Below are 11969 nucleotides of genomic sequence, written 5' to 3' on the forward strand. Positions count from 1 at the left end.
CACTTCCTGGCGATTCAAGCAAAGACATATCCAGAGAATCTATGAACAAACAAAGTCAGCAAAAAAGGAGCATCTAAGCACGGAAGCATAAGAGAAACCACACAGTAGCTATCTAAAATAAGGACAGCAATAGCTGGAGAGCCAACACCGATCCACATCCAGGTAATCCAAGACCAGCCACATATGAATAGCAACATTTTGCCAGAAAAAGAGCAAAAATACCCAGTCAAATCTACAATAAATTAAATTCATGTATTCAAAAGGCATCCATTTCTAGGTAATCTGAAAGCATTCACATAACATAAGAGCAGTCACGTTTAAGTAGTCAAGGATCAGCAACATACAGGCAACCTAAGAATGGTAAAGTCCAGGCAACCGAAGATCAACCAGACAGTCTATACGCAGCCAGAAGCGGACGATAATAGACTGGTCACACAGATCTAATCTAATCTAATCAATCAAAGAGCAGCGTTGAGCAGGCAATTAAAAAGAAGTCACATCCAACCAATCTAACAGCAATCACATGTAAGCAAGTGAACTAAGAAAAGCAACATTGAGGTACGTAAGAGTAATAACATTCAGGCAGTCGAGGAGTAGCTATAACTAGGCTATCTAAGAAAAGCCACAACTAGGAAATCTTAGATCCGTCACTTGTGTGTGACCAAAGAACACCAACATCCAGGCTATCTATGAACAGCCACACCCAGGCAATCTTAAAGCAGCAACATCTAGGCAAGCTGAGAGGAGGCACATGTATGAACAAAGAGCAGCAACACCCAGCCAGTCTAAGAACTGTAACATCCAGGAAATCTGGGACCAGCCAAATCCAGTCAGTCGAAGAGCAGTCACTTGCATATGATCAGAGATCAGCAGCCTTCTGGCGAACTAAGAGGAGTAGCGTCCAGGTAATTGAAGAGCAGCCAAATCCATCGCTCCCAAGAGTAGTCACTTCCAGGTATTCTATGAACACCCGAGCAGGCAATATAGGAGCAGCTCCATCCAACCAATGCAAGACCAGCCACATCCAACCAACGCAAGACCAGCCACATCACGTTGAGGTACTCTAGGAACACCCAACTTGTCTAAGAGCAATCAGAAGGAGGCAATGTATAAGCCTTCACATACAGCAACCTAAAAACAGCAAAGGCTAGTGACTCTGAGAGCAGCCACGTCCAAGAGAAGTCATTTTCAGGTATCCTACGAGCCCTCAACTAGTCTAAGGGCAGTCACAAGCAGGCAATCTATGAGCAGATATAATCCAAAAGTAGGTACAATCAGACAATCTAAGAACAGACACATCTCAAAACGTGTAATGGAGCTACAGTCAGTTACAAAACCACACCAAAATTGTGTATGGTCCTGGTATTATGGAGGGCTGAGACTAAGATGATATTCAAGAGTTGTTCAGCAAGATCATGTGCACTAGACATCTACTGACAGGAAAGCAGGATAAGTTAAACAATAGACTTTGAAGCACTTTTCGGACCCTCTGAGCATGCAACTCAAGAGGTATTTTAGGCAAATCAGTTCGCCAAGGGCAACCACTCAAGAACCTATAGCTCTCAACTCCCACCAAAGAAACAGTGAAAATTCACAAGAATGTGGCCAAACAAACCAGCCAGCCATAAGCTTGATCCAGAGAGCAGAGAGCATAGAGTAAGGGAGCATATTTAGAAGCTGCACACAGCAGTGGCAGAGGGAGATACAGTCAGCATCGGTGATGAACACTAAAGAAGGAACTGTAGCAAAAAGCAGCCAAAGGGCAGAGCCCCAAACATAGAGAAATGTGCAGTTAGAGAGCAGCAACAAAGGGGTGACTGTGTAGCCAAACCTGCACTAGCTCGCTTTTCCCTTCTTCGAGTGAGTTTATCCTTATGAGAGTGTCTAAAAAGACAGTACTGGTGTCAGAAGCTCACCAGCCACCACCAGTAGTGTTGAGGCAGACCTTCTGCGCAAACACACTCTTAACGACCTTGTGGCTGGACCCAGGATGAAGCTATAACAAAGACAGCCTGACCAAATGCACTGTGTGGGCCTGCTCTTCACACCATTCAGTGCCTAAGCGGTAAGACCTACTACTTTAAAGAGCACGAAAACCCAGCAAGCACACCATCCCTTTCTTCAGCGTCACAAACAGAAGGACCCGCATCTTTTAGATTAGCCTTCGATCAAGAGGCACACCAAACAAGGGGAAATGATCCACCCCCATACAATTTCCTCACAATTTCTCCAAACTTCAAGTACCTTTCTTCCCACGCCATGTCAGCGCCATATAACTCATATTTGACTTTAACGCAACATAAGATAACATTCACAAAGCTGCCAGAATTTCTAGGTCCATATGTGGTTGGAAAATCATCCAGTCCAGTTTTTTTCTTCGCGTTCTGGGACTGGTAGTCCTATTTTCCAGTATGAAATCAGGAATGCGCGTCCCAGAATGCACAGAAAACAGCCTGACTTAGATCAACTACGAATAGACCTGGGATACTTGAGATCTCTGGAAAATATCATATGAGGTATACATGACATGGCAACCCATGATATAAAATAGTTTTTCTAACAAGCCTGTGATCTAAAGAGGAACATTTGACCTACTTTAAACCAAAGACTTGGAGAGACAGTACATGGTAAACGCTATATCTCTCTAAACCTAAATCACACAACTCCCTTCCATGACCTGCGCATCCATTCATTTAGGAATCCTTGTATTCCTTGACTAAGGGAATTCCCTTGCTCTCGCCATCGCTGATCGGAGACAGTTTGGGTGGCATGTTTCACATCCGTCCCCCTCTCCTGCACCCTAGAGGGTGCTGCCAGCTCTTTCGGCTCACCAGAGTTCCAGCGATACCCGACTCCTACCAGGAGCAGAAGACTATCTCCTTGAGGGTCTTCCGGAGCTCCTGGCTCCTGAAGGCATAGATGATGGGGTCTATCACGGAGTTGCATATAATAAGGATCAGAGATAAGTTAAAATAGCTGAAGACGCAGGTGCATATGGGGTTCTTGGGGCAGGTGACGATGAGTGTGAGATGTAGAAAGAAGGGCCCCCAGCAGAGGAAGAAGATCCCCAGCAGGATGGTGAGGGTGATGGCCCCTTTTAGGCTTGTCCTGTGAGGCGTGGACCTCCTCTTGTTGAGGTTGCGGATTCTTTTGGCATGTTGGCGAGCCAGCACGAACATGTGGATGTAGAGGGTCACCATCAGACTGAGCATGAAGAGGAAGAAGCTGATGAGGCAGATGATGACTGCGTTGCTGCTATGATAGGCGATGAAGATAGTGCTGGAGATGGCGCTGAGCACCCAGATTAGGATTATGATGATCATTGCCCGCCGGAAAGTCATGATGTTGTGGTAGCGCAGGGCATAGAAGATGGTGATGTAGCGGTCCACAGCTATCACCCCAAGGAAGGAGAGTGAGGACACCACTGAACTGCAGATCAGCATGTCAAAGATATTGTCAATCTGGAGCTGTACATTTTGGGGTATGTTCACGACCCCATGCTGTATCATGAGCATGACTGAGGTCTCCACAAGGTGACTCGCGCTGACCAGCATGTCAGATACCGCTAGACAGCAGATGAAGAAGTACATGGGGGAGTGAAGGTTCCTGTTCTTCAAAATGGCTATCACCACCAAGATGTTTTCCAGCAGGCTCAGCAAACTGAGAATCACAAAAAGCTCGTCGGGGGTGTAGACCCCAGTACAGTTGGTGTTAGTCACGTTGGTTGCACTCTGGTTGGTGCCATTCACGGTGGTACTCAGAAAAGGTACGGCGGACATGTCCTGACGATGCCTTGAGCTTGGCAGGACTTTCTGTAGAAGACACAAATAACATCAGTAACAGACTTGCAGCCAATCAGTCAATCAATCATGAAATGTAAGAGATTTACAAAGTGCTAAAACCTCAGCATTGCAACATTAAGCAGATAACGTGAGTTTGTAATTGCTTCAAGAAAGGACTTAGTTGGTGGATGTATCTCATCTCGTCTGGCAAGGAGTTCCAGAGACATTGATTTTCAAAAAGCACCTTGGTGCCAGGGTATTAGATTTTAAGGTTGACCCTATGGGGAGATGGGTTATTGCCTCCCTGGCAATTTTGGGTGCTTATTTCACATTGGTTGGTTATTATGGCCCCAATCTTGACGATCTTACATCTCTGGAAGTGATTTTCTCGCATCTTTTGTCCTTCCCGGAACCAGTGATATTAGCTGGCGATTTTAATATCGTCTTAGATCCAATCCTGGACAAATCTCATAATAGTAGATCTCGTGTCCCTTCAAAATCAAGATCATTCTTGTTGAATGCAATGAAACAGTATGGTTATGTGGACATTTGGAGATTAAGGGCCGGGCAGCAGCAAGGGGTTTCTTTTAGAAATTACAAATACAATCACCAGTCCAGGATAGATTTTATACTAATCCATCATAGTTTAATTCACGCTGTTAAGGACATTCGATATCTTCCCTTACACTTATCCGACCATTCAGCAGTATTCCTGGAACTTAAGGCATCAACTTCTGCTGTAGTAAGGACCTGGTCTTTTGATCGCACTTTACTATCCCATCCTGAAGATGTCACTTTTTTTAAATCTGAGGTGGGGTCCTTCTTAGAGGTAAATGTGGGTTCTGCAGGGCCCGGTGTGGTCTGGGACTCACTAAAAGCCTTTTTAAGAGGCCTTATCACGGGTAAGGTGTCGTATAGAAGGAGGGAATACAGGGAGGCCATTGCCTCTGTGGAGGCGAGCTTGTCTAAGGTGCAGGATGATATTGATGCCAACTTAGAGTCCACAGATGATGTGTTGACACCTCTGCGGGCTAAGTTACTTACTCTAAGGGGCCAACTGACCTCGATCCTTAATCGGCGGCTACAGGAAAGATGGGAGGCTAGTAAAATTGCACATTCCAGTATGGAGAGGGCGCTGGTAAATTATTGGTATGGAAAGCTAAAACCGATCAGGTCCGTAATAACATCAACCAGATCAAGGTCAATAATGTCCCTCTTTCTTCAGACGTAGACATTAGTGTAGCATTTAGAGACTACTATCAAGCTATTTATCATGAGAATATGAAATTGGATACTGTCTCTATCAAGGATTGGCTTATGAAAATAGATCTTCCAAGTCTTTCTACTGACCAATCAGTAATGCTAGATAGTAAAATTTCTGAAGAAGAGGTAAGGAAAGCCATTCAGGAAGCCAAGAAAGGTAAGGCGTCTGGGCCTGATGGTCTGCCTGCTGAAATATATAGAACCTTGGAGCAGGAACTCGTTCCTTTCCTGGCCGTTCTGTTTAATCAGATCTTGCTGGATGGAGTGCCACCACCAGTCTCATGGGATAATGCATCCATAACTGTAATCTTGAAATCTGGGAAGCCTCCAACAGCCTGTAGTTCTTATAGGCCGATCTCTATTTTGAATGGAGATTATAAGATCTTTGCCTCCATTCTTGCAAAGAGATTGGCCCTAGTCGCTCCCACTATATTACATACTGATCAGAAAGGATTTATTAAGGGGCGACAGCTCTTTGAACTGACCTTTGATTTGATAGGATCAATAGATATGGCATGTTTGAAATCTTTGCCCTTGGCGGTTCTCACGCTGGATGCCGCCAAGGCCTTCGACAGAGTTAATTGGTTGTACTTGTCGGAGGCCTTGGCGAAGTTCGGCGTGGGAGGTAGATTTCGTCAGGCGATTGGTCTTCTCTATCGGAATCCTAGTGCCCGTGTATTGGTCAACGGTATTTTATCTGACCCATTTGACATCTCGAGGGGCACAAGACAGGGCTGCCCTCTCTCCCCGCTCCTTTTTGATCTGTATGCTGAACCTTTCGCCCAGAATCTGAGGGATAGCGTTAACATCAAGCCATTCGCATACAGGGGTTGGGAGAGAAAGGTGGCCCTCTATGCCGACGATATTCTTATATTTACCTCTGAACCACATGAGGCCCTTCCAGTAATACTTAATTTGGCTTCAGAATTCGGGAAGGTCTCCGGTTATGAAATTAATACTTTAAAGACTGAGATGATGACCTGGAATATTGACCAAAGTACTTTTAATTCTGGTATCCGGCCGAGGAACCAGATGAGGTATCTGGGTTTGGATATTGTAGCTGACCTCGATCAGATCGCTTCTATTAATTTCTCAAAAATTGCAAAACAATGTCGTAAGCTGCTCCAGACTTGGGCCCATCTTCCGCTCTCCCTGCTGGGTAGGGTCAACCTTGTTAAAATGTCCATTTTGCCAAAAATTTCTTTTTTGTTTAATACAATACCTTAATATTTTGACCCTACCTCCGTTAGAAAATTGCAGTCTGATATTAGTACCTTTATTTGGAATAAACACCTTCCAAGAATCTCCTGGATAAAAATCAGGAGGCGTAGGGAAAAAAGAGGGCTTGCTGCCCCTGACCTCCAGGCTTATGCCTGGGCTTTCCAGCTATCTCACGCTAGGATCCTACTAAAGTGACCAGCAGCTTATGGTGTGGGGCGCATCTATTCTATGTTATTGGATGCAGAAGGAGTAAACCAGTCAGGGTTTCTTTTCTAATTTGGTAACCCTAATTCTTCAAAAAAATCTAATTGAAAATTTTAAGGGGTATGGCTAGACTATGGGCTCAGTTGTCTAAGGCCATTAAAGTTGGGTACTATGGTAGCAGGACGCCGCTGTGGGATCTCCCTGACTGTCCATCTTGGTTAGGGGATGCACTAGCTATGTCCATGAGAGAAGCTGGACTGAAGGAGTGGGGTGACCTGTTTGCTGACGGGGTCTTGTTACCCTGGGAATATCTTTACACTAAAATTGGCCCAAACTTCTCCAGGCTTAAATACCTTCAAATTTTGAGTTGGTCTCGTGCATACTCTGTTCATCCTCCACATGGTGGTAAATATCCCCTGGGTGCGTATAGTCATCTTACAACGCTTTTGACAGATAAACTGCCTGCCAAGAAGGAAATCTCACTATGGTATAATCTAATTCTGGAGGAAATAGATGGAGTATTTTCATTGCCAGAGGAGCTTTGGTCTCTACATGTCACCAAGCCTGACATACAACATCTTTGGATTTCGTCTTGTACGTTGATGTGGGACATTGTCAAACCAGCTTGGTTACGCAGGAACCATCTTTTCACCATTCATCGTGCATATTATTCCATCCTTCGTCTCTCCAAATTTACCGTGGGGAGTAGTGTGGCTTGCGCGAAATGCGGTTTGGTGGCTGCTTCTGACATTCACATGTTTTTTGAGTGCCCACTTTTGTCCCCATTTTGGGAAGCCATTAGCAAGACAATCTCACTCTCTGTTGGTGTTAATATTTCCCTGGATCTTACATCAGTAATATTTGGCTGTGTATCAAGGGGTTCCTTCCTTGGCAAAAAAGCTTATTTTTTACGCCATATTGCTTGCCAGGAGAGAAATATGCAGGAAGTGGAAGGACACTTCATCTCCCTCTATCAATGACTGGTACGCCTCTGCTCTGATTGTCTCTAAGTTGGACCTGGCTAGATCCGGTAATCCAGATAAAAGATCCTTTTGGCATCTTCTTAATTGGGTCCATTGAACAACTGGTTTTTTTTTTTTTCCCCCAGGTCCAATGATCATGCCATTTACCCCATTTTGGTGGGATAGCCGCTTTTCAGGTGCTATTATTGGTACCTTGGCTGGATTCTAGCTACCCCTGTCATGGATGTACAATTGCGATCACTGTTGGTTGAAACACTGTTGCTGAGGGGTGAGTTTTCCGCTCCATTACTGCCCCATCCAGTTATACTAACTGAGGCAGCGCAATGTGTGTAAACCTATAAGTTTGCATATTGTGACCTGTGTGGCAGATGAGGAAAAAAAAAAAAAAAAAAAAAGGAGTTCCAGAGAGATTTTCAATTATCGGAAAAATTTGACGGCCTGCCTTTCTTTTTTTCCCTTCGGTGGAATAAGGAGGTTTGTATTTGACAATTTGCAAACTTTAAAGCTCTTTGCTGGTGATACAGATGCAATTTGTGCTTTAAATAGCCCGAGCTCGTCCATGCACAGTCTTGTGAGTGAGTGTCAGAGGTGGTTTCTAGAGGCGATTGGAAGAGTTTCACTGAGGTGTGTGTTTTAATCAGGGTCTGCCATTTCGCCCACCAACAAAACAATATGCTTAATTTTTATTGCCTATGACTACTATGCCCTACTTCCTAGACCACTCCACTAATGTAGTCTGGGAATATGGGGACCAGAAAGCACAATGCATTGTATAGAAACTGTAGGGATGTCTTATACTAGCTTAAACTCCAAACCTTGACGAGCTGTAGGTTGAAAGCCACTGTCCACTTTGAAAAGTGGTGTCACAAGTCAAAGATATCAGTGATAGAGGCAATGATAAGCTGCAGCAGGGCAATAAGTGTTGCAAGATTTTAATCGCAGAAGCGCCAAGACTTGGTCACCAATTGCTCTATAATTAAACAACTACTCCCACACACATCTGAATACATTTTATGCTAAGTTCATATCCTTACGCTATGCATAAAGCACGCCTGGAACCTACCTAAGCAGGAGAAGAGTGCAACACCAAAAGACTGGGTGGGTTTGATCCAGTGACGTAGGCCAACTGAGAAGGAGAGCTGGAAGGCGATCTACCAGTTGGCCAATCCTCGCTTTGTGACAGAAGTACTTTAGAGCCCCGCAAACAAAGACAAAGCCACCCTGTCTCTCTGGAGCCTGGCACGGTCTCACACACCCATGGGTGTGACAAAAACACAGGTCTCTGAAGGAGCTGAGAAGTCCTTATTGATGCAAGATATTCGGACTGTGGTCTCCAGTGGGGTCTTGCAGGTGCTTTTGACATGCCCAATTTTATGAATGGGGCTTCCGTTCACCACCTTGGAGCCCGGCTTCACTCTACATTCCCTCCCACGTCCAGCTGTCTCCTTCCTCCGCCAGTCTCCTGCTCTCTGATCGGCACTTGTTGCGTCCCCGGGCGGCCCAGCCGCTGGTAGTTCGGTCGGTCGGTCGCTGCCCCGTGCTGGGCTCAGAAGTTTGGTCTCTCGGTCCTTTGTGGGATTGCACACGATCAGGCTGGTAGGGCGCCCCCTCTCCTTTCCTGTTCATGTGCAGAAAGTAATTGATTTGCAGAGGTTAGGCGAAAGAATGAGCTCTTTCTCCCTTCCTCAAAGCATTTCTTTGACATCCCCCTTCGAGTGAGGATGGCTGAACACATGATAACATCCCGGTCAACAACGGCATTGATTGGCAGAAGACATGTTATGAAACCGAACCACAAATAGAAGAACGGCCGTGGTCCTACCCCATCCATCCCTTTATGCACACTTCGATGGTATCGACCCAGGCACGGTGGCAGGGGGCGGGGGCGAGAGGGGAAGGGGGTAGGTCATGATAATTGGTGTCAAGTGGTAAATTAGAAAGCAGGCTGCATTTAGCTAACTAGTGTATTCTTATTAGAAAGAACTGCCGGAAAGTGCATGAGTTTAAAAACACGACGGCCGACTTTGGGAATTCTCTTACTGAGAAATCCCTAATGGACGCGTCGCCTCGAGCAAGCAGTGTTACGTCTTACATTAGCTTCCGAATGCTGATATTTTTCATTAGTGGCCTTTGGAGCAGTCCGCCATGTCAGTTCGCCGCTGACCAGACTTAGGGGGAAGGGATTAAAAATGTGGTGGCCACGCATACGTCACATAGAACACTACAACCTCACTGTTGGCTTCTTTACTTCTTAGGTCCAGCTGCCCAGGTAACACCGAGGAGTGGATGAAGGGGCACCAGTGAGGAAGCTGGTACATGATGGGAGTGACGCCATTTTATAGGACCAGACTCGAGAGGCCAGTGGGATGAGACTGGCCTAAAGGGCAATCAGGCTGACAGATCACTGCATGGGCTGGGTTTTTGGCTATATTTGGGCGGGTTTTAGGGTCTGGTGGGTTGAATTTATTGTTGATTTTTCTGATATTCCCATAAACATTGCCTCCAACAAGCACAAGTGCACCGAGACTCCCATACCTTGCAAATCACTTATTCAACAAGTCTTTACAAGTTTAAAACTTCCTTACTTTGCAAATGTTGCCACTTTTTTAGCTATTGGATTTGCCCATGGTGGCCACTTTTAATTTGCTGCCTGGGCCTATTTTCCGTCTCCGACTCTGAAGCCCAACAGTGGTCTCCGCATTCATGGCTTGTGCCTTTAGTCTCACTGTTGTGTCTGAGGTACATCCCACATGTCAGTAATATAGCACGTCATGGTACTTCGTTTGCAGCTATTGGCTAGGAGTCAAGGCTCACTGTGATGTAGATGTAAATGACATATAGTTTGCATTGTTAGGCATGTATTGATATAATAGGTTATTGTTCAAATTATATCTCGTGCGTGTAGGATTCTGAGAGCAACAGGCAGTTGCTGTCGGGATCCGAGCTGACCGGACGAGTCACGTCGTGGGCGAAGCACTTGGTGACTAAAGTCTCTTTCTCAGTCATCTGCTTCGTGAGGTTCTTCATTTCACAACATTTGGCGACAAGATTTCTTGCTTTCACCTACCAACGTCTTCTGATCATTCCTGACTAAACTTCTGTTCCTAGATGTAGGTGAGTTCATCAAACGAAAAGTGTGGAATTACAATACGTCACCGCATTGTACAACAGGCATGACTCCTTTTTCTTTGTTAAGCGGTAGAGATGTGCCCACAGCTTTATTTCCATCATGGCTGAAAGAGAAGGTGCACAAAAACAACAATGTGAAATCCAACAGGGATAATGTCGCTTTGTGTGTGATCTTGAAGCAAGCTAAAACGAGACATGATTCTGACAGAAGACATGGTGTGTCAGCTGAGAATTTAATGGCTGGAGACTGGGTGTTGGGTAAGAGCCCAGTCAGAGTCAGGAAAGGTGAATCCAAATTTTCCATGCCCGTGCAGATTGTTAAAGTCAGTAAGGGTGCTGCATTGACTGTAGGCAAAGGATGGTGGAATAAAAGGCAACTAGTAAAACTTACACAGGAGCAAGCCAACATCATGTATAAAAGAAACCTTCTGTTCCGGACTCTGATTGCGCACAGTGGCTACAACCTGCGGATAGACAAATAGAGACAGGAGGTTTTTCAGATGTGGAAGTCAATATGTCTGCTGATCAGAGCCTTTCCTCAGCATCAGACAGACCAATTCTTCAGAATGAAGTCAGGAGATCTGGGTTCTCACATTAAAAGTCCTAAAAAGTTTAATGACTTTGTAAGTTATTAATTGTATTTAAGTTTCCATGTGTTTAAGTTTGGTTCACTAAAAGTTTTTGTTTTACAAAAGGAGGAAGGTGATATGATGTAGATGTAAATTACAAATAGTTTGCATTGTTAGGCATGTGTTGAAGTAATAGGTTATTGTTCAAATTATGACTCACATGTGTAACTAACGGTGTGTGAGGATTCTGAGAGCAACAGGCTGCTGCTGTCGGGATTCGAGCTGACCGGATGTGTCCCGTCATGGCCGAAGCACTTGGTAAATAAGGGAGCTTTCTCACTTACCTGCTTCCTGAGGCTCTTCATTTCACAACACTCACACATCCAGCCCAATACCCAGTGGCTACCAGTAAGTACAACTTAGAGGGGACGGGGTCCCACGCACACACTCACACCCATGCAGCCAGACGCACACACGCCGAATGACAACACTCACTCACAAATACACATACATTCATACATACAGGCACGAACCAGTCAATAAAAACACAACACTTACCCACTGCAGCTCTTGGAGAGGGAAGCCTTGGAGGTGCCAGGAGGGTTGGGTCTGCTGCCTTCTTTCTTTGGCTGACCGTAGGCAGCAGTCTCTACCTGGGCACAGAGGAGGAGGGGGTCAGAGAGGCTGCTGACCTCACCCACTTTGTGACGAGGTGTCAGTAATAACCATTTGGCCCTGGGCACTTCAGGGCTTAAAACTGAAGCAGCCAGGTATGAGTCTATCACTGATGCTCCCCCTCATCATTAGACGTAGGGTCT

General features: G+C 45.3%; 1 protein-coding gene across 1 annotated transcript; it reads right to left on the bottom strand.

The window, feature by feature from the left end:
• Nucleotides 1–2855: 2855 nt before the first annotated feature.
• LOC146776383 (melanocyte-stimulating hormone receptor-like) lies at nt 2856–8625 on the bottom strand. Its single transcript, XM_085639968.1, has 2 exons — nt 8517–8625; nt 2856–3812 (listed from the first exon to the last, which is right to left on the bottom strand). The coding sequence occupies exon 2, from the start codon at nt 3777–3779 to the stop codon at nt 2856–2858; it is 924 nt and encodes a 307-aa protein (XP_085496094.1). The 5' UTR covers nt 3780–3812; nt 8517–8625.
• Between the last annotated feature and the right edge of the window lie 3344 nt (nt 8626–11969).

Source organism: Triturus cristatus, chromosome 12 (genome assembly GCF_964204655.1).
Source record: "Triturus cristatus chromosome 12, aTriCri1.1, whole genome shotgun sequence".
Classification (NCBI taxonomy): Eukaryota; Metazoa; Chordata; class Amphibia; order Caudata; family Salamandridae; genus Triturus; species Triturus cristatus.